Source organism: Prunus mume, linkage group LG3 (genome assembly GCF_029339155.1).
Source record: "Prunus mume cultivar Tortuosa linkage group LG3, ASM2933915v1, whole genome shotgun sequence".
In the NCBI taxonomy this organism is placed as follows: Eukaryota; Viridiplantae; Streptophyta; class Magnoliopsida; order Rosales; family Rosaceae; genus Prunus; species Prunus mume.
In genome coordinates, this window is record NC_142700.1 from 4223793 (window position 1) to 4245925 (window position 22133).

Below are 22133 nucleotides of genomic sequence, written 5' to 3' on the forward strand. Positions count from 1 at the left end.
ATTGGAAGATAAAAAAGGTAAAAATGAAGTTTCCGCAGTCAAACTCAAAATGCACGATGTCAACTAAATCATTCAAGTTTTGCAGAAAATACCAAAACTTGGTTAATAGCACGAAGATCGCACAATCTTCTAAAACAGTCTCACCGCTATATTTTTCAACGGAACGGATCTGTTGGCTCCCAATTCGAAAACTTTGAATTTCTTTTGAAATAATGAAAAAGAGAAAAAATTGAAATTTAAGAATAAAATGTAAAAGACAGTTTGCTTTGCATGCTCAAACAAAACGGACACAGCGCTTTATTTGCAACGTGTTCTCTGTTTGCAGAGGTGCCTCTCTGTGTCTGTCTGTAACAGATCTCAACCCATCACTCACTCACACCTCTCTCTCTCTCTCTCTCTCCGAGTCTCATATTCTCCCTTTCCTCACACTCTCTCTGAGTCTCTATTTTTTTTTCTCACCACCCTCTTGCTTCTGAACTCTCGCTCTCAGAGAAAGGTGTTTGCTTTGAAAGGGAAAAGGCCTCGTGAAGTGCATGTGAAGCTCGGTGAGAGATCTGGGGGACTTAATGATGGAAACGGTTCATTGGCTTTTCTGATTTCAGGTGATTGGAGTGTTCCCCTTCAGCTTTACTTGCTTTTTCTCTTTCCCCTTCTCTTTTTGGATGTTACTTCATGTTCCTTCTATCCCAGCCTTATGTTAATTGTCTCCCATTTTTGTCAAAAGCGAGTCTCTCTAGGGTTTTAGAGCAAGCGGCATGGTGTTTCGATTGTTTCTGAGGTTTGTGAAGATGGGTTCTTTTTAGTTTCATCAGTACTGTGCGTTACCCGCTGGACCTCAGTGGGAAGTCGGGTTTTTGCTTATAGTTTCATGCATTGAACCTCAGCTCTGTTTTTGCAGTGGCTGTTGCTTCTTATTAAGGGTTCTATTTGGGTTTATTGCTTTCAAGCTTGTTATTTGATGCTGGGGTGGAGTTACTGTTGGGTTCTTTTTTGTCTTTGAGTGAGAAACTATGTACTCTGAAGGGTTTGTTGTGCGTGGAGGTGATTTTGCTAGTTCGTGGCTTAATCATTGGAAATATTGTCATTTAATTTGAAATCGAGTATGTTCTTGTTGGAGAATCTTTGATTGCTTGAATTTTGGCATTGTCTCAAGCTTTGCCCAACAATTGGTGGGAATACCAGTGCTGGATATTGAGGAATTTTATTGCTTTGATGCTCCCATCATTCTGAAGATTCGGGTGTCATTAAGCAACCATGCGAAACATATTTATTTGTTTCCATAATTTAAAAGAGATTCTGCTGTCGGACACATTGACGGTTTGATCATGACCAGGGCTGTTCGCGATAGGATCCTCAAGGACGCAAATGGTGATATTAGTGATCATCTGCGCAACCACATTCATTTGACAAATTGCATTCACTTGAAGAACCATATGCACAAGCAAAGCCCCATATTAGCTGACAGGTCACTTATGAGGGACCTTGTTGTCCTTCAGAGGTCTCGATCTCTCAGGGACCCTTCTGCCAGTCCTCCCTCATGGCATTCACCTTCCATTGTTGATATGCTTTCCAAAAAAGGTGAAAATGATGCATTGGTACGTGAGGGGAGAAGGTCGGTAGGAAGTGAGTATCGAAGGGAAGGCAGGAGGTTGTTGGCAAGTTCTCCACCTTTGGCAAGATTAGCAACATCAAAAGTTGCTCCACGTGAGGCTAATGGGGATGATGGGGTAGCCGGAATCACTGAACATGGAAGCAAGAGTGGAGTTAGGGATGGTAGGAAAATTAGGAGAGAAGAATCTAGTCAGAAGAGTAACAGGAGTGATAATTTGGGTGGCAATGAGGAGCTTCCACTCGACCTGAATGGTAATGATATGACTCATGATGTTCTTTCTGGGAATTCAGAATCCAAAAGTAGAAAAAGTAAAAAAAAGGGAAAGTACATTCAAGGTGCTCGGATGAAGACTCTCTCAGAGCAATTGAATGATGTTAGGATGGATGGTGATGACATAACGTCCTCTAATATCCATCAGCCTGCAAGACGGTCCCGACAGGAAAGAACTGTTGAGGAACCAGAGGTCAGCATTCGGGGATATTGCAGTGGACTAAGTAGAGTAAAAAGGCGCAAATTTCGAGGTGCAAGAAGAAGCCGTGCTTCTGTAGCTTCTAGAGACTTTGGAGGTCAGAATGATTTATCTGTGGCTTCTAATACTTTAGCTCAAGGGTCAGCTCACCCAAAGTATCACATGGAACGGGGAGAGGATGAGTACGGTGAGCAAAATGTCACAAGGGCTCCCAGAAATGGGTGTGGGATTCCATGGAATTGGTCAAGAATCCATCATAGAGGTAAAACATTCCTTGACATTGCTGGAAGGAGCTTTTCTTGTGGTTTATCTGATTCAAGGTTTAAGAAGGATGGTATGGCTGCCCATGCCAGAAATATTTCTGACATGCCCGTGGCATCTGATAACTCAAGCACTTCTACTAAATCTGAGGCACTGCCTTTACTAGTTGAAGCATCTGGGTCACAGGAAAGCTCCGAAAACGCTGGTTGGATACATGACTATTCTGGTGAACTTGGTATTTATGCTGATAATTTATTCAAGCATGATATTGGTTCTGACTTTGCTTCTGAAGCTAGATCTGGTGGTCAACACAAATTGAGGGGCCACCACCGTCGTAGGCACCAAAACCTGACGCAAAAATACATGCCGAGAACCTTTAGAGATCTCGTGGGACAGAATTTAGTGGCGCAAGCTCTTTCAAATGCTGTCATGAAAAAGAAAGTTGGGTTGCTATATGTATTTTATGGTCCTCATGGTACAGGGAAAACCTCCTGTGCTCGAATATTTGCTAGAGCTCTAAATTGCCAGTCTTTGGATCACCTCAAGCCTTGTGGCTTTTGCAATTCTTGCATTGCACACGATGTGGGGAAGAGTAGAAATATAAAGGAAGTTGGGCCTGTTAGTAACTTTGACTTTGAGAGCATTATGGACCTACTTGACAATATGATTATCTCCCAGCTGCCATCACAGTACAGAGTGTTCATCTTTGATGACTGTGATACATTGTCCCATGAGTGCTGGAGTGCCATATCGAAGGTCATTGATCGAGCACCGAGACATGTGGTTTTTGTCCTTGTCTGTTCAAGTCTTGATGTTTTGCCTCACATAATCATATCCAGGTGTCAAAAGTTCTTTTTCCCTAAGCTAAAGGATGCAGATATTATCTACAGTTTGCAATGGATTGCAACCAAAGAAGATCTAGAAATTGACAAGGATGCACTGAAACTTATTTCATCAAGATCGGATGGCTCATTGCGGGATGCTGAGATGACTCTAGAACAATTAAGTTTGCTTGGCCAGAGAATCTCCGTTGCTCTTGTTCAGGAACTGGTAAGCTCTTTTCTGTTCCCCCAGAATTAGAATTTCCATGGTTTTCTTGCCTTTAATATATATTGCCTTGAAAAATGACGCTGATTATAATACAATTGCCATATAAAGATAGAGGAATGCTTGTCAAACTAGCATGGTCTCTTAAGGCAATTATGTTTACTCCTGTTACTTCAGATGAACTGCCTAAAGATTTTGACTTTGTTTCCAGGTTGGGCTTATCTCTGATGAGAAATTGGTAGATCTTCTTGATTTAGCATTATCGGCAGACACAGTTAATACTGTCAAGAATTTGAGAATGATAATGGAAACTGGTGTTGAGCCACTAGCCTTGATGTCACAACTTGCAACAGTGATTACAGACATACTTGCTGGCAGCTATGATTATAAAAAAGTAAGGCGTAGAAGGAAGTTCTTTCGGAACCAACCATGTGAGTACAAAATTTACTATTAATTGAGTAATCCATTTTTTAATGATAAGTTAGGTCGTGGATGTTCATATTTAGCTTCCAAATATCTTCTTATCTTGCATCTTTAGCTGTGCATTTCATATAAATCAATTGTTTTCTCTTCAGTCTTCCCCATGGTATATTTAACATGCTTGAACTGCTTGTACTTAATGTGCAATGCCCTTATGGCAACCTCCTTAACTAGACATGGAAAATCCTTGACTTTTGAAATTATTTGGCTTATATTAACCTGTAAAATTCTTGCCTTTTCTGTGTTGCCATTTTTCAGTCAACTGATTAACAAATTAACTGGTTGCAGTATCCAAAGAAGACATGGAGAAATTGCGTCAAGCTTTGAAAACTTTATCTGAGGCTGAAAAACAATTGAGGATGTCAAATGACAAGTTAACATGGCTAACAGCTGCACTTCTCCAGCTTGCTCCCGATCAACAGTATATGTTGCCTAGTTCGTCGGCTGGCACAAGCTTTAATCACAGTCCCTCGGCCTTAAATAATGTGGGTGGAAGGGTTGTGGGCAGGAAAGAGAGTGAACAAGATGAGATGCCTAATTATGAAAAAGGCTTGTCAACCAATGTTAGAAATGATGTAAGTTCTGGTTTCCATGGGAACGGTTCTGGGAAAGGCATAAATTCAGATAGAAAACGTCATGCTGGTGCTGGTATGGCTCCTCAACAAGGGGCTTCATGCTCTGCTGACATAATTAGGGCAAATGGGAGGCAAATGCTTGGCAAAAGCCATAAAGGAATTGAAGAAATTTGGTTGGAGGTGCTTGAGAAAATACCATATAATCGCATAAAAGAATTTTTATACCAAGAAGGGAAGATGACCTCAGTCAGTTTTGGTGCAGGTATGCCATAACTTGCATAATGCTCTTTTGTGAATGCCCTTTATGGTGCAATCGATACTTCAAAGCATGCGCATACACACATCATTTCTCCTTGTCATGATTTATGTCAATTTTCTGTGCAATGACTGGTAGTCTTGTGGGCTTGGAAGTATCTTTTGGGGCAAGAGTAGCTTGTAGAGTTTTTTGGATTAAGGATCTTGAGATTTGGACAAAAAGTGACTTAAATACATAACATTTTGTATGTCAGACACATGTTTTTAGAATTCTCAAGTTGCTCCTATGCCATGACTTTTTATAATGAGACAATCCTATACCTCTCTCTATTGCTGAAATTCCTCATCCATATTTTATTACCTTTAATTTTCCATTAATGTTTTAAGAAATCTGAAGAATGAAACTGCTTTGAAGTAGTTAATGTCTAACATATGCACATTTTTATGCCATTATGCTGTAACTTGCCAAATTTGATCATAACTATTTGAATAAAATATCAATTCATTAATTTTCCTTTAGCATGTTTCCTTTTACATCCTTTATCCATGACTTATCAAAATCTCTCTTCCTCCCACTCCCATCCCTCCCCTTTCCTTTAAGAGCAACTCCACCGAGAAGCCCAAGCCCGGGGTTGGGGGGAGTCCAAGCCAAAAAGCCAGTTCCAGCGGGCCACTTTTGCCCGGGCTGGAGTTGGGACCCACGAATACGGGCTGGCCCGAAGGCAGCTCTTGCCCGAGTTCGAGCCCGAGGGGGGGATGATGTCAGCGTGCTCTGACGTCAGCCCTGCGCTCCACCAACAGCTAGAAGACATGTGTCGTTGTCTGGGCGCTCCGATCGCCTGCTCTCCCCCAATCCAACGGCTGGGCTTTTTTTTGCTATAAAATTATTTTAAAAATTCGATTTTTTTCTATAAATACATACCAATACTCTTCACTCTCAACACTAAATCCTCATGCATGTTCTTCTACTTCTACTATTATTCACTTTTTATTCAACATTTTATTCACTTTTAAATTGTATTTTTTTTTATCATCTTATCCGATTAAGATATGAATTTTATAATAAATATTGACAAGTACGAACCCAAAAATCTTATCCGAAAATATTATCCAAATTAATTGTTTAGGTAAACAAATTTGTGAAAAAAACAAAAAAATGAATAGTATTTGCCCTTTGCCATGGCAACGGGTGGAAACACACATTGCTTTTTGCAAGGGCAGCCATTATTCACGTGAATAGTAGCTGCCCTAGTCCTCCCCTTGCCATGGGTGGAGTTGCTCTAAATGGCCTCATTTCTGGCTCAAAAATACTTGATTTTTCTTTTTGGCATTGTACTTACCAAAATTGGGACCGCAAAAGTTTGTTTTGTGAGTGTCTATTGAACAAGCTGATTTGTGTAAAAGTCTGATTCTTTATGTAATTTTAATTGCTCTCTTTTGCAGCGCCCACTGTGCAGTTGATGTTCTCTTCTCATATGACTAAATCTACAGCAGAGAAGTTTAGATCACAGATTTTACAGGCATTTGAGATTGTTCTAGGGTCTCCCTTGACCATTGAAATTAGATGTGAATCAAAAAAAGATACTAAAGAAGGTGCCCAGATGCCTCTTCTCATACCAGTTTCAAAGGATGGTTCATCCCAGATTAGAGATGAAAATGGGGCCAGCATGGATGCGCAGCTCCAGCGCGATACCCATGAAATGGGGAAGAGTGAAATTGTTGAAGTTGCTGCTTCTCCTAGGGAAAGCAAGGGTAGTGGTCACATACATAACCACAAAGAATCTGGTAAAAGAGGTTTGGATGGTACCCAGATGGGAGAAGTATCACTTTCACATAAGAAATCACCCATAGCTTCAATTCCAGAAAAACAGAAATTTGGGGAACAAAGTCAGAGTCAAAGCCTTGTTAGGAGCAAGGTGTCCCTTGCACATGTGATTCAGCATTCAGAGTCGCAACGTAGTGGATGGTCACAACGGAAAGCAGTTTCTATTGCTGAAAAGCTCGAACAAGATAATTTGTAAGTAATGCAGTTCTTTTTTCTTTCCAAGTTTGAACAAGATTATTAGAGGCACTGGTTTCCTGAAGGAGGAGATAAGTAAGGCCTTTTTTCTTGTTTTGCTTGAGCTTCACTTAATTTAGAAGATTCTATCATAGAAGTGTCATTCTATCGTAGATGAGGGTTTCATACGCCTTCAATATATTATGCTCTTGATTTGTTCTTTTTATTTGAAATGGCACTGATTCTTTCTAAACCACAGGAGACTGGAATCTCGATCAAGAAGCTTGATTTGCTGGAAAGCATCTAGAGTAACTCGTCGAAAGGTAATTTGTTATGGATCTCACAATATTCTTGCAATGAAATTTCTGAGCAGGCTGACATGCCTTGTGACATAATATGTAAGGCCCGGCAGAAAATGGGTCTCATTTTTAAGCCTAAGTTGGGTCCTAGACTCCTGGGGCCATCAAACTTGGCAGCAGGCATGAAATATTTGTTCAAGCGTGCCCAATTAAGGGCTAGGCCTTCCAGGTCAGGCAGGGCACCAAGCTCATTTTTAGGTCCTACGTCCAACTCAGTTATGAAGTAATTTAAGACTTATTGGTTCGTCGTCTGGGGCCATCTAGTTATGTCAGGTTTTCTTGCAATAAGTGTCAGTCTGTTTATCATAGTACTAAGATAACATTTGTTAGGAAAATGCAAGATTTTGATTGAGACTACTTATATATTGCTCGTCTCTGTCGTCGTTGCATAATTGTTGCTTGTCAAGATGATCCATTTGAAGATGGAACTTATGAATGTATTTCACATGCAGCTTTCAAGGTTGAAAATAAGGACAAGGAAACCACATGCATTGCTGAAGCTTGTGTCCTGTGGAAAGTGTCTCTCTGCAAAATCTCCAAGATAATTTGATAAAGATAGTTTTGGCTAGCTTTGAAGGTTTTGTACAACCTCATCTGTAATTCTTGTATTTAGCCAATTTCCTTAAGTTTAAATTTACTAGGTCAATTTATCAGTCAAATCCTTTTACATTGAATAAAAGAGTTATATTTGATGAGAAGATGTAGGGCAAACATCATTTAAATCAATTTTACCCCTTTACAGTTCTTGAAATGTGGTTTAACAAAATTGAGGGCTTGATGGGTTAATGATGAAATTGATTAGAAAGTCGAACATATCCACAAAATAGACACATCAACAAAAAATTAATTTTTTATATTTATAATTAAACACGATTTCGAAAATGACAAGAAATTGAGGGTCCTGAAAATACTTGTTTTTCATTGAACCCAACCTGCTTTACTCCCAAAGCTTATGAAAAGCTGTTGTAATTTGTCAACGGTTCTGGTATGAACCCATAGAAATCTCAAGTCTTAGTCGTTTTGTTTGGCGTCACTTTCATTAATTAATACTTAATTTTTGACTTCATTGTCAGCTTAATTGTCATTCCTCAAATTAGGCCCATTATTGTCTTTCGTCGCAACTTCAAACTCCGTCGGTTGGTCAATTTGAAATTGGAAAAGAGATGCTAACGGGTGTAACCCAATGTAAAAGGGCCTTAACGTTTAAACTATAAGTTTCAGGTTCAAATTCCTATAACATTATAGTTGTGTTCAAATACACGTAACCACTTACAGACACTCCACTTCGTACACCTATTTTTTTCACGGATAAATGTTGAAGTCTATTAAGACATAATAACACAGTCGAATGATTCAATTTTATTTGGAAAAAAATTATTGTTATGTATCTTCTTCCCACAAAACGACAATAGGTGGGTGGATTATGCAAAGCATGTGATTTGATTTATTATCGCATTGAATTTGAAGGCAGGAAATTAGGTGAACTATACCTCGTCTGCTTTATTTGATGAAATTTTCAAATCAGCCATTGAAGCTTCCCGTGTTAGAATGTGGCAGCCGAAGCTTGCCATTATATATAGGTGTTAGGCTATAGGGTTTTATATTTCAACCAGAAATATCTATAATATTGACAAAATATAGAGGATATTTCGGTTTTTTCGAATCAGAGATATTTTGGAACATATCCATGTACATATCGTAAAATATCGACAATAATATCGGAAAATATCGATGCCGATAATTTCGCTCACAGATTCAGCAATATTTTGTCAAAATATCGGTGTAATATCGCTAAAATAAGAAAAAAAAAAAAAGGGAAAAATGGAGGGGAAAAAACACAAAGGGGATTGAAACCCTCCCATTTTACTCCTCCAACACCTTAACCACCATATATAACTTATGTTTTAATAATAATATGCTAAAATATTTATATTTATATGTGCGGCATGTTAACAATTATATGCAAAACTATTTTGGGGATTTATCATTTGATAAATACTCTTCACAATCCACTTACTATACACATAGAGATGATGAAAATAGTGAAAAATTTGAACCTCATAGGAACTCTATGTGGTACTAAATCACTCATGTATCTTACCATGCAATGTATAAAGTGTAAAATATTGTAGTAAATCATTATATATAAATGACTATGGTGTGTTTAATATTTTTATTATTATTAATTATTACATATTTTCTACACTCACAGTGTTTGCCAACTCGCTGTATAATCAACTTAAATCAATTAAATCCATCATGTAATGCATTTCCTTCTAATTTTTTTTGATAAACTAATAGATAATTGACTAAATAAACATTCTCCAAAGTTTCAATAAAAATTTCCAAGTTTTTCTTACAATTTTTGTTGTTTTTATTCAATTTTTATCGATATCGATAATATCCCGATATTTCCATCGAAATTTTCATGTTTTGGACTACAAATATTTCCGATATCATCGATATTTTAGACCATGATTTCAACTATATGGCTAGGATTAAAATTCAACTAAAATAATGGGGTGATTATGTTGAAAATTATAAATCTCACATCGAAAACTTTGCTAAATAAAATAAAATATCTAATGAATGGTTCCACTACTAATATCACCGAGGCCTTTTGTGATAAAACCTTACACCTATTAAGCTTCGTAGATGCATTTGTATTTAGCAGGATTATGAATATAATTTTCACTTGGATAAAGGAAAAACTTAAAAACTTACAAATTGACTCAAAGTACTCCTTGGCTCCTCATTTTGGCTCATAGTCGGAAATAGAATGGTCAAAATTATTAATGTTTCACAAGATTATAACTTAATTAGGAAAATCCTAATCCAAGCCCCAACCTTTTGACCAAAAAATAAAACGAAAAGCAGGAAACATATGTGATCAATTTTATTAATATTAAAAAAATTCCCAAAAGACTTTGATATATATATATATATTGCAAATAAATATGAATGGTAATACCAGAAAACCAACGTATTCTTCTATCTCATTTTTATTGTTTAACTTTTTTTTTTTTTCTTTTTGAGGGGATTTTTCCTTCTTTTTAGATTCTGGATTTCTGAGGAGGTTGAGTTTAGAAACAGTATGAACTTGTACTTTAGTTTTTGTAGGCTGTGTGTGAATGATGTTTCTCTCTCTTTTTGGTCAACTTGTTTTTCGGACGTTTTAGTCAAAGTGTTGCCAGCGTGGACATGAACGCCACATAATAAGGGCACTTTCGTCCTAACACCAGCTAATGAGAGTCGATTAAATAATAGGTATATCGCTAAGTAGCCAATAATAACCTCAAAATTTCAACGCGCCTAAAAGCTGCGTGGCCCCCAGACCTTTATGTAGTCAACCCTTGCACACCTTACTTTATTTGAGAGGCAGGAGGGCAAAGCAATCATGTTGCATTACTATTTGCTCCCTCAAAACCCAAAATTTACTCTCCAACCCACGAAAGGAACTACCATAACGTTAGATTCTATTCTCTCTCTCTCTCTTTGCTCCTCCAAAGTAAGTGCTTTTTTGGCCACCAAAGAATCAACTTACATGTACCTAGACTTGTACAGTGTAGACCATTCATCTTAGGACAAAATATAAAAGTTAGAATATACACAAAAGAATATTTCAAATGTGAAATTCAACGACTCCAACTATTTGAACATGACATGAAATTTCATCAAAATAAACTCATTTAGAACTCACGACTTGGAGTTTGTTGTAATCATGAAATTTGTTTCAACAAAACACGTAAAGTTAAAGTACAACTTGAATGACGAAAGATTCGTATACTGCATTTTAACACTTACTTTATTTATTTATTATTTTATGGCATGTTTACTTATCAAGAATGAGTATTGAAATCCGTAATCAAATATCCTTAAACTCGTGAATGGGATCAATTAGGGGAGTAGTTGATCCAATTCCAATTCCTTAATTATCCTATATGAGTTCTCCGATTCATAACTTCCACCATTTCTGATAAATAAACATGCTTAAACCCTTGTATTTATGCAAATCTAGTAAGTAGATAAACAATTATAACATGCGCATAAAAATCATAAACGGTGTTATGTGATGGGGAATTTAGGGTGATGTTTGAAATATCGATAGTAGATTTTTCCGAATCACGGATATTTCAGAACATATCCATGTACATATCGTATAAATATCAACAATATTGATGATAATATTGGAAAATATCAATGTAAAGGGAAAAAAAAGGAAAAAAAAAAGGGAAAAAAGGGAGGAAGAAAAACACAAAGGGGATTTGATCCCCTCCCATTTTACTCCTCCAATACCTTAACCACCATATATTACTTATGTTTTAGTGATAATATGCTAAAATATTTATATTTATATGGGTGACATGTTAACAATTACATGCAAAACTATTTTGGGGATTTATCATTTGATGAATACTCTTCACAATACACTTACTCTACACATAGAGATGATGAAGATAGTGAAAAATTTGAACCTTATAGGAACTCTATGTGGTACTAAGTCACTCATGTATATTACCATGCAATGTATAAAGTGTAAAATATTGTAGTAAATCATTATATATAAATGATTATGGTGTGTTTAATCTTTTTTTCATTAATTACTACATATTTTCTACACTCACAGTGTTTGCTAGCTCGCTGTATAATCAACTTAAATAAGTTAAATTCATCATGTAATGCATTTCTTTCTAATTTTTTTTTATAAACTAATAGATAATTGACTAAATAAACATTTTCCAAAGTTTCATTAAAAAATTTCAAGTTTTTCTTACAATTTTCGTGGTTTTTATTTAATTTTTATCAATATCGATAATATCCCGATATTTCCATCGAAATTTCCATATTTTTAGACTACCGATATTTTTTATATCACCGATATTTTAGATCGTGATGACAATATATTGTGGCCTTAACTTAAGGCAGTTTGAAGGAAAGCCAAAAATGGCATCCAAAATGAGAGAGATTGAAGGCTTAATGAAGTCATCACAGTAAAAGAGCAGGAGGGACATTGGTGACCTCATCAGAATCCAAAGTCCAAAGGCAGTGAGTAAATTGAATGAAAAGGCGTGTCCTTTTTGGTCACGAAAAGCAGCAGAGTATAATAACAACAGAGAGAGAGAGAGAGAGAGAGAGAGAGAGAGAGAAGAAGGAGAAGAGAGGAGATGAGGACATTGGGCACAAGAATCAGAAAATGTGTGTGGATATAAAATCAAAATATATCAACATTGCTTCTTATGAGTCAAAGCCGTTGCAGTCTCAAAGCCAAAGAGAAGCATCGAGTCATTTTCATGAAATTGGTGGAGAAGAAAGAGAAAACAAAAACAACAAAGTCGTCCTCGGAAATTCAGTGAGTCTCCGAGTCTCCCCTTTCAAAACGCGGAATCGCTCCCACCATTAAAGAAATCACGGGTTGATTCAATTTCCATTTCCTTTGAAGATTCAAAGCTGCAAACCAAGACCAACGTCATCGACAACACCTTTACATTGAGCAACCACAACCACAAAAGCCAGAAGCCTTCGTTTCATTGACCCAAATTGGTTGTGCCCAGTTGTTTTGTTTCTTCGAATTTCATGGCTTCGGCGGCGATATTCTCATCGCTGCGGCGGCGAAGGTCGCCTTCTTTGGAGGCGTTTTTAGCTCCGGTAGACCTCTCCGACGTGGCGCTTGTACAAATCCTAGTCTCAGTCACCGCCGAGATAGCTTCGTCCTTCTCTGACAAGTTCTTCTCATTCCAGAAGAGGAATTCGAGGTCCCTGGTGCGAAAAGTCGAGATATTTCTCGTGCTTTTGGAGTATTTGAGGGACTCCGGGTCGGCTCTGCCATGGACGGCCGTCATCTGCTTGAAAGAGCTCTACCTGCTCTTGTATAGATCCAAAATTCTTCTCGATTACTGCGCCCAGTCCAGTAAGTTATGGCTTTTGCTTCAGAATCAACCAATTTCAGGTCATTTTCATGATTTGAATAAAGAAATTTCGACCCTTTTGGACGTTTTTCCCATGGAGGACGTTGAATTAGGTGAGGATGTGAGGGAGCAGATTGAGCTGTTGCAGAGACAGGCCAGGAGGGCGAAACTGTTCATCGATGAAGGAGATGAGGAGTTGAGGGTTAAGTTCTTTTCGTTCCTTGACGAGTTTGAGAAGGGTCGGGTTCCCGACTCGGCCGATTTGTGGTTGTTTTTTGCAGAGCGATTGGGGATTCGAGATGCCAAGAGTTGTCGAAATGAAATTGAGTTCTTGGAGGAGCAGATTATAAATCACGAAGGGGATGTTGAACCCACCGTTTCGGTGCTTAATGGGTTTGTGGCATTCACTCGATATTGCAGGTTTTTGCTTTTCGGGTTTGAAGAAGATGAAGTGGAATTGGGGATTGGGAACAATCAGAGGAAGCCTAGAAAAGGTTTGATCACTCAAGAAATTGCTGAGACTTTTATAACGATTCCAAAGGACTTTTGCTGCCCCATATCATTGGATTTGATGAGAGAGCCGGTGATTGTCTCAACAGGACAGACATATGATCGAAGTTCTATTTCGAGGTGGTTGGAAGAAGGGCATTGTACTTGTCCAAAGACAGGACAAATGATGCCCAACACACGCCTTGTTCCTAATCGGGCATTGAGGAATTTGATAATGCAATGGTGCACTGCTTACGGAATTCCTTATGACCCTCCAGAGTGCACAGAAGCTTCTGCAGAAAGCTTTGCAGCTGCTTCTCCCTCTAAGGCCGCACTTGCTGCCAACAAAGCAACCGCAGGGCTTCTAATCCAACGGCTGGAAGATGGATCACCATGTGCACAAACTATAGCTGCTCGTGAGATTCGTTTGTTGGCCAAAACAGGAAGAGAAAATCGTGCTTTCATTGCGGAAGCTGGGGCGATTCCCCATCTATGTAAGTTACTATCATCTCCAAACTCTGTTGCCCAAGAGAATTCTGTAACTGCAATGCTCAACTTATCGATATATGATAAGAACAAAAGCCGGATTATGGATGAAGGGTGTTTGGGATCCATTGTTGATGTTCTGAGGTTTGGGCACACAACTGAGGCAAGGGAGAATGCTGCAGCAACTTTGTTTAGTCTATCTGCAGTTCATGACTATAAGAAGAGAATAGCAGATGAGGAAGGAGCAATTGAAGCCTTGGCAGGGCTGTTGAGAGAGGGTACCCCAAGAGGAAAGAAGGATGCTGTGACAGCTTTGTTTAACCTGTCAACTCACACAGAAAATTGTGCGAGAATGGTTGAGGCAGGGGCTGTGACAGCACTTGTAAGCGCATTGGGAAATGAAGGAGTTGCTGAGGAAGCAGCAGGTGCATTGGCCTTGGTTGTTAGGCAGCCGATTGGGGCTAAAGCAGTGGGGAAAGAGGACATGGCAGTGGCAGGTTTGGTAGGGATGATGCGTTGTGGGACTCCAAGGGGTAAAGAAAATGCAGTTGCAGCTTTGCTTGAGTTGTGCCGGAGTGGTGGAGCTGCTGCCACTGAAAGGGTAGTTAAGGCACCAGCTTTGGCTGGGTTGCTGCAGACATTGCTTTTTACTGGTACAAAGCGGGCAAGAAGAAAGGCAGCATCACTTGCTAGAGTGTTCCAAAGGTGTGAGAATGCTGCAGCAATGCATTTTGGTGGTCTTGGTGTAGGATATGCATTTGCAGGTAACTCAGCTGCAAATAGGGATTCGAGTTTCGCCAGTGATGTCGCAGTGCCAATGTCCATTTCAGTGCCTGTTTTATAGTGGTAACGTCCACCCTAGATTTATAGTCTTCCTTGCTTATATGTTCCCATTTTTGTTGGAAATATTTACACATTCTTTCATTGAAATTGGAGGTCATAAAGAAGTTACAGGAATATCTTATCTAAATGTGCTTTAAGAGAATATTTTGTGTTGTCAAGCTTCTAGTGTAAGTTTAGCATACATGTAATGTCCAATGGTTTGAAAAACCACGACAGAAAGTGTTCACAACAATGTCAAGACCATTACAGATGCATTGAGAAACTGCAGTTTCAGGTGATGTTTCTCAATTGGCTTATTGGTTTCATAAAAATATGATTCAAATGCAGAAATTTGTATTGCTGTGACATTTTGTTAACTGATATAATGACTGGCTGCTGAAATCCTTATCGAAGAATCCTCCTAAAGTCGTTTAAGTGAATTCTTGGAGATCCTTGTAACCTAGCATAATCATATAAGGTCTCAGACCTTGAATCTCTTGAAATCGTGTTAATGCTTCTGAATTTGATGCTATAAAGTGACTACTTATATTTGTGCTGCTCAACAGTGCTTTTGCCTGATCTATAAGTGAATGTTTAATAAACACCTATTGAGAGAAAAAATAATGTTATATGAACTAGTTGCAATAATTGGCTGAACAGTTAGGCTTTCCATTTTTAGCTTCACTTTGGTAAGAGTGGATCTCAGACTGTTATTGGCACTAGTAACTGTCAAACTGTGTTCATCTTCACATTATGATATTGAATCAGAAAACAAAAATTCGATCTTTTAACAAGTCTTATGCGTTTGAATATTCAAAAGTGTTAACTTTCGATTTATATTTGCAACACCTAGGCAACGTAGTTCTTAAAAGTCTCAAGAATTTAGTTAGCGAAAGACTGAGCAAAGGTACGAGGCATTTCCACATCGGGAACTTTCTTTCTGGAGACTAAAACTAGTGGTTTATTTGTGAATGATGCAAGACGGGACACAATTTTCTTCTTTCATTCAATTGTTTGATTGACCAAATGCTAAGTTTGGTAAGGTGATGACCCAACTAGTTTCATCCGCTAGATTCTTATCGGCCAATCAGGTCAGACAACAGAGTCACATCACAATGCTGCTATTCTCTCTGTATTTTTTCTTTTTTCCTTAAGGTAGAAAGTGGGATAACAGTGGCAAAATGCTATGATCGTTTTCATTGAATTGATTGGAGCACCTTGAGAGAGATAAATCTTGGAAGATTTCATTTCGTTGGCCTCTTTTAACCTTTCTTTTTAAGAATATTTTTGGCTGGCGTTAGGCAACCACTAATGTCTGTTGGAAAATTCCACTTGAAGCAGAATCTTGTTGCAATCGAGAGCTTTTGTAATGGCGTTGAAGGGAACGTACTCAAAGTTGATGCACCAAAAGATCCCATTTACTTGAGTAATAATTGGAGACTGATGAGAGATATTGTGTGGTAGCTGAAGCTTATATATCTAGAGGCCAAATCCTCAACCAGTTGCAGCAATGATGGTTGCTAATGATAATACCACAACATCCATAATGCTTACAGCTTATACCCCAATATTCTTGACTTTATATATTAAAGAAAATCACCGTAACGTTTGGTGGGGAGTACTTGATTGAATTATTTCAATTAAACTGAACAAGAGTCCTGACCGTTGTTTAGTATATTAGACTGAAATTATTAAATTGGACAACATTTCAACATATTTTGTCATATAAATTTCATCTAGAGAGATGAAACTCATAAACACCGACTTATACTCAACTTTAATTCAATCCAAAATGGACCACCAGACAAAAAAATAAATAAATGTATAGATGTTAAAGAGTTGCTCAACTTGAACTTTCTTGGGTCCCTCCAAGGAAAAGATTACAAGCCCCATCTCCTTGGCCGGTAATGTGAGAAAGTATTGGGTGGCAATAATATTACTGATATCATAGTGATTTCTGTCCTTTTTTTTTTCTTTTTCTTATAATGACACCACTTTGAGTGCTTCTTCTCCATCCATTTGGCAAAGCCTGTGTGGAGGGAGGACAATGTGCAGGGGGCCCTGTTCTATGGGTTTGTTCATTTGGACACATTGGACTATTATTACCTGGCCGGCAAGAAAAGTCATGATTTCTATTGTTGCCATTGTTTTTAGACTCTCTCAGTTTATAGTAACTACAATTCAATACGTTGCCTCCAAGGCAGGTAGTCTTGGTTGGATTTCAAACACAAAACGTTTTAAACGTTGTATTTGGATCAATGGACTTAAAATTAATGAAGTTTTTATAAGATGTTGAATGTTATTTCTTCATAGAAAGTCTATTTTGCCGGCCTAAGCTGTTCACAATAAAAACAAGGCAGCTAGAACATAGCAGAAGATGGTTGGATGTTAAAATGAGGCATTATTATTATAATATGAAACGAGTTGAATGTTTGATCTATGTATGTTGAAGTTTTTGTCCAATCGAACGCACCCAACGCATGGGATGTGCCCTCACAATAAAAGATAATAAGATGGTTGAATGAGAATTCCTCACAGAAACAAGGTAGGGTTTTTGTTTCCTTCTGTTATTGAGTAATATTTAAATAAATAAAACTGCAACATGCACTGAAGTGGCATTTAATCCAAGTGTAAACAACTGAATTTTCCTTGCTGTTGGTCCCTGAGGCCTGCTGAAAACAGAGAAGACTTTGAACCATCTCAGAATTTAAAGTCTTGGTCTTGGCAATAAAACAGCAAACAAGAAACAAAGAAGTGCAACAGGGGACTTTGAGAATGCGCTGGAAATTTGATGCTGAAACGCAGAGTATATTTTACTGCAACCATGGGGTGGGGGGAGGTCTTTATCCAAGACATTCTAGACAAGAAAGAATAATAAAAGAGGGTGGTTGATTTCTCTTCGGCTCATGAGGGTTTAGTCCAAAACCAAATCAGACGTTTAGAATTGTAGTAGTCTTGCCCTAGCTAGCTATCAAGGAGGCATGCTTGTTGATTTTTTTTTTTTTTTTTTGGGGGAAGTACCAAAAAAAAATAAAAATTACAAGGAGAACTCCCGAGATATTCCAAGAGTCTTTAGATCAAACATCAATCTCATAGTCAATGCATTTGGAAAACTAGTAAACCAAATATGATGTTTATAATGACGCAAATTAATGAGAGTGTAACGACCATATTTGCTTCATGATATACATGTTGAACATTAGAAATCTAAAGCTGTTATGCTTGTTGAATTTCGCACATTGGTTTTTTTATATTTATTTTATATTAAATTACAGAGGATTCCTTGATTCACAGATTTTAAATAAATAAATAACACAAGCAACAGTAAAAAAAACACAGCACTGGATAGGAAAATATGCATGAAACAGAGTGGATGGGAATTGAACCAAAAGAACTGTTATTGAAAGCCCATATTGTGTTATGGGCTGAAATGTTTGTTCTAGATGGGTATTATGCAAGGACTTGATGTTAGAAGTTGCTCACGAGAGGGGTTAAAGACCTTAGATAAGACTCTATCTCTTAATCGTTAAATCAAATTAGTTAGCTATTGGATTAAATTGGTTAGTTTGATCCAACGGTTAAGAGATAGGACCTCATCTAATGGTTTTAGATAAGGCCCTCACTATAGAATAACTTGGGGGAAAGATCCAAAGACATAAAGTGAGAGAGATCGGAAATTCAATCCAAGCAAGTCTCTTGAAGCTCATTAATTTTCAAGCAAAAGTACGTTGTTTCATTTCACATTTTTCTTTACTACACACTGGAAAATAAAAATGAATGTTATAAAATTAAGAGGAATTGTAGACAACAATAAGAGGAAGAGAAATACAGAGAATTTGTTCTATGAACTTGTATCAACTTATCTTATTCATCTTTGATAAGAGCCTATTTATAGGCTTACAATAGAGGTATTTAACCCACAATTTATAGCTACTAATTACAATAATAAGGGCATAGGTTACAAAGCAATAAGGGGTGGAGGTAATTGATGTTATGATGGTCATCTACGTTCCATAAATTTATAACAATGAAGATATTATACTTCAGCCTTCAGGGTTTCTCAAATAAATAAATGAAAAAAATCGAAGTTTTTCATTTCTGAAATTTCCAAAAATTGATTGGAAAATGAATAAAAAAGAAAAGCTGAAAAGGTTGGTCCCTTATAACTTACTTTACCATTTTAGGTGACTCAAAAGTTTAATTGTATTTCAAGCTGAAGCTAGCTGGTGTGTCTTTGTCCGCAGTAAATGAGTTCATTGCTTAGGCACAATGATGTCAAAATCACTAACAGTCCATTCAGCAACTTGATCAGGGTCTTTGAAAATTTCAGTCCCTAAATCTATAGACATCCATTGCCTTCTAGCTGGTGGGGTTCCTGGATCCTGCAAATAAGACATCAAACCATAGCTCAACTTAGTATATGTCACAAGCAATATTATAGCAAAATTTAATCTGTCACAGGGCAAACAATATCAAACCTGGTAAAAATAAAGTGATTGTGACAACCTCCCAACATCCAGCTCCCATGTTCTTGGATCCCCAATCCAACCCTCCCCTTGCTTTGTAGGGTATCCGTACTCACCCCAAACCGGGTGTGGCAAGATTTGCAAAATCTCCTGGGGCTGAGGGTTGCTATATGGATCACACAAGTTAAAAGGAGCCTCTAGATGCTCCCCGTTCCCCGGCGAGCAGTACAAGTGATAGGCGGCGTAAGGGAAGCGGGCAGTGTCATTTCGATGAACCCGTGTGCCGTTTCCGAATGGGTGGTAAGGTGGGCACACATTGAGGTTGTTTGCATGGCACCATGAGGTTGTGTTTGGATTTATGATCATTTCACTGTATCTGGTAACATCTGAAGTCACATTGCCATCACAAGGCTTCCCATTGTTCTTCCAACAGCTCCCCATGTCCATGAGGTAGAACTGGCTGCCAGGACCCCCACCTTTGATCACATTCAAGGTGAACCTCACTTTAAAATTGGGTGATTCTGGAATCTGCATTGCAATTGGCAATATTTGAGTAAACCAAGTATCTTCATCCTCAAGAAAGTTTTGCTTCCAAGCAAAAGCAAAACTTATGAAAAGAACGCTTTCCTAACAAAGATTAGTACAAAAGTTTTCTCAGATAAAACTTGTATAACTATATAAAAAGGTTACTCACAATTTTGGACATCCCTCTTGTAGGGTAATGGTAGCCACCAGAAAACCCATGGGTGGCGTCTGATCTCAAGTAAAGCATCAGCCAAGGATACTTTGCTGAAGTCCTCAAGACATGGTGGAAAACCCAGCTTCCCTCTCCAAGTTTCTTTTCCCAAGTAACAGAATGGTAAGAAATATTCCCAACCATTCCTCTGCTCAAATCTGCTTCCAAATCCCATGACCCGAAAAACCGTCCCTTTAGAGTCATATCAGGCAATTGCAACTTGGTATAGTCATGGTAAATAGATGGCTGGTTCATGCACCCTTTTCCAAAACAAGGAAAGGAATTTTGATCAGGAAAGGGTCCGACTCGGTGACCATTTTTGGGGCATTTGGCAGCATAAGTGTCCATGTTGCCACTCTTGAGCATAATCATCCAGAATTGCCACGGATTTGGGGTGTCTTCAACTTGGCATTTAAATCCCAGGTACAGTTCCTTCTCTGCCGCATAAAGGTCTACGTTAAACTGAGACTCTGCCTGCAGGCCAAAGAAAGGTTCTCCCATCCTTAACTTGTTGTCTTGCTCTGTGACTCTGTGGACTAATACATAGGGCAGCTGCTGATTGCAGAAGCAAACTTCTCCTGTTATATAACAATTATACAACAAAAAAAAAAAATACATAAGATTCATAAACCACTTCTTTTGCTTGCTCAAATTCAAGCACATTAGCGCTAAGATTGCTGAGGGAATAAAAATTTCATTGATCACATAGGTTTTATAACAAAAAGCAATCAGAATTTCCATGTGCTTCTTCTATCTTCTAATTTACATAACATAGTTCAAGTAAAGAAAGAAAAAAGTTCACAGAAACTAGAAGAGAAAAAATTAGGGATCATAAGGAAAAGGAGAAGCTATACATACCTGGTGGCCGCGGAGTAGCTTTGTATATGTCAAAGCAATCAGCAGCCCTTGGGCTGCCAGTCTGAAGAGCTTCTTCTCCAACCTCGTTGCACTGATTCCATGACTCTATCGCCACCCGTAGATTGTCCCTTCTCATCCCTGAATCGCCGACGGCTGATATAAATTCATTCTCAGCCCTCAGAGACAAAACCCCATTGCAGAAAATGAGATTCACCAGAACAAAAACAAGAAAACAACATGAGATTTTGCTCTGTTTAGCCATTTGGTGACAAGTTAAGATATGTATATTGATGTAATGTACATTTATATACCAAAGACTGCTAAAGTTTGATTAAGTGTTTAAAATGGAAAAATGGGCAATCAAAACTTTTGATTTGAAGATTTTTGTGTTTTATAAGAATTACTTGGTGAACAAGATTTTAGATTTCCAGTTTGCATGGCGCATACTCATTCTTATTAAATACTTATGCTTTGTTTAAGGAGGTTTAATAATGTGCGGCTCTCATTCTCATGGAAGGTATCCTTTGTGACAGTTGTATATATATTATCATGTTGTAACCAATGTGATAATTATATCATCTATGTTGCATCAATCGTTAGGAGATTGAGATTTAATAGGATATTATACGGTGATAAGAAAATCTTCAAAAATCATCATGCAGAGATTACGGGAGTAAAATATGGATAATGCTACGGAAACCAAATTTATACACTAAATTTGAGTCCCTAATGAGATGTCATCTATCATATCATCAATTTTTATTTTTATCTGTTAAATTACAAACAGACCACAGCATCCCTCATGGATTATTATTAGTGAGTTTGGTGCACATTCCCTTTCATATTGGGTCAAATTGGCAATTAATTCCTTGAACTGACTTTCCCACCAGAAAAAAGAAACGGACAAACCGATTTTTTCCTCGCAAACAAAACCACTCTCCTAATTTCCTTTTCCCACGACACCAGAAACAGGAGAAATTATACAATAGTACGGTTATACCACGTCATCTTGTGATACTTCCACTCAAATATTGTCACTTGTCCAATTTGAAAAAAAAATGATTTGCTTTTTCACAGCTGGACTTTTACTTAATTTTCATATTTTATATAGAATTAGAAAAATAAAAATAAATTAAAAAGTACCATAGCCGCCACTCCTCTCTCTCTTCTTCCCCTTCTCTCTTCCTCTTTCAAACAATATCGTTATCTTCCATAGTGCCCCTACACCTTTCTCTTATTTCTCTCAGACCTAGACCTTTCTTAGATTGCCACTGGCCGATCCTGATTACCCAAGCATGAACTATTTTTAATTA

General features: G+C 37.9%; 3 protein-coding genes across 3 annotated transcripts; 2 read left to right on the forward strand and 1 right to left on the reverse strand.

The window, feature by feature from the left end:
• Positions 1–181: 181 nt before the first annotated feature.
• LOC103324900 (AAA-type ATPase family protein) lies at positions 182–7808 on the forward strand. The gene is made up of 6 exons (XM_089048950.1): positions 182–3392; positions 3601–3820; positions 4158–4706; positions 6143–6716; positions 6958–7021; positions 7510–7808. Exons 1-6 carry the CDS (start codon positions 1326–1328, stop codon positions 7600–7602), a joined length of 3567 nt encoding a protein of 1188 aa, XP_088905076.1. The 5' UTR covers positions 182–1325; the 3' UTR covers positions 7603–7808.
• Positions 7809–12179: 4371 nt separating this feature from the next.
• On the forward strand, positions 12180–15168 carry PUB17 (plant U-box 17). Its single transcript, XM_008227013.3, has one exon. It carries the CDS (start codon positions 12632–12634, stop codon positions 14780–14782), a length of 2151 nt encoding a protein of 716 aa, XP_008225235.1. The 5' UTR covers positions 12180–12631; the 3' UTR covers positions 14783–15168.
• Positions 15169–18598: 3430 nt separating this feature from the next.
• On the reverse strand, positions 18599–21332 carry LOC103324902 (uncharacterized). The gene is made up of 4 exons (XM_008227014.3): positions 20821–21332; positions 19921–20540; positions 19239–19754; positions 18599–19142 (listed from the first exon to the last, which is right to left on the reverse strand). The coding sequence occupies exons 1-4, from the start codon at positions 21080–21082 to the stop codon at positions 19014–19016; spliced, it is 1527 nt and encodes a 508-aa protein (XP_008225236.3). The 5' UTR covers positions 21083–21332; the 3' UTR covers positions 18599–19013.
• Positions 21333–22133: the final 801 nt, after the last annotated feature.

Bases quoted from the DNA above. Each gene is read 5' to 3' on its own strand.
- LOC103324900 (XM_089048950.1), top strand. From the start codon at position 1,326: ATGACCAGGGCTGTTCGCGATAGGATCCTCAAGGACGCAAATGGTGAT. The intron at 3,393-3,600 runs GTAAGCTCTTTT...CTTTGTTTCCAG, and splicing joins TTGCTCTTGTTCAGGAACTG to GTTGGGCTTATCTCTGATGA. The intron at 3,821-4,157 runs GTGAGTACAAAA...AACTGGTTGCAG, and splicing joins GTTCTTTCGGAACCAACCAT to TATCCAAAGAAGACATGGAG.
- PUB17 (XM_008227013.3), top strand. From the start codon at position 12,632: ATGGCTTCGGCGGCGATATTCTCATCGCTGCGGCGGCGAAGGTCGCCT.
- LOC103324902 (XM_008227014.3), bottom strand. From the start codon at position 21,082: ATGGCTAAACAGAGCAAAATCTCATGTTGTTTTCTTGTTTTTGTTCTG. The intron at 19,755-19,920 runs GTGAGTAACCTT...ATTGCAATGCAG, and splicing joins CAAGAGGGATGTCCAAAATT to ATTCCAGAATCACCCAATTT. The intron at 19,143-19,238 runs GTTTGATATTGT...TCTTATTTGCAG, and splicing joins AATCACTTTATTTTTACCAG to GATCCAGGAACCCCACCAGC.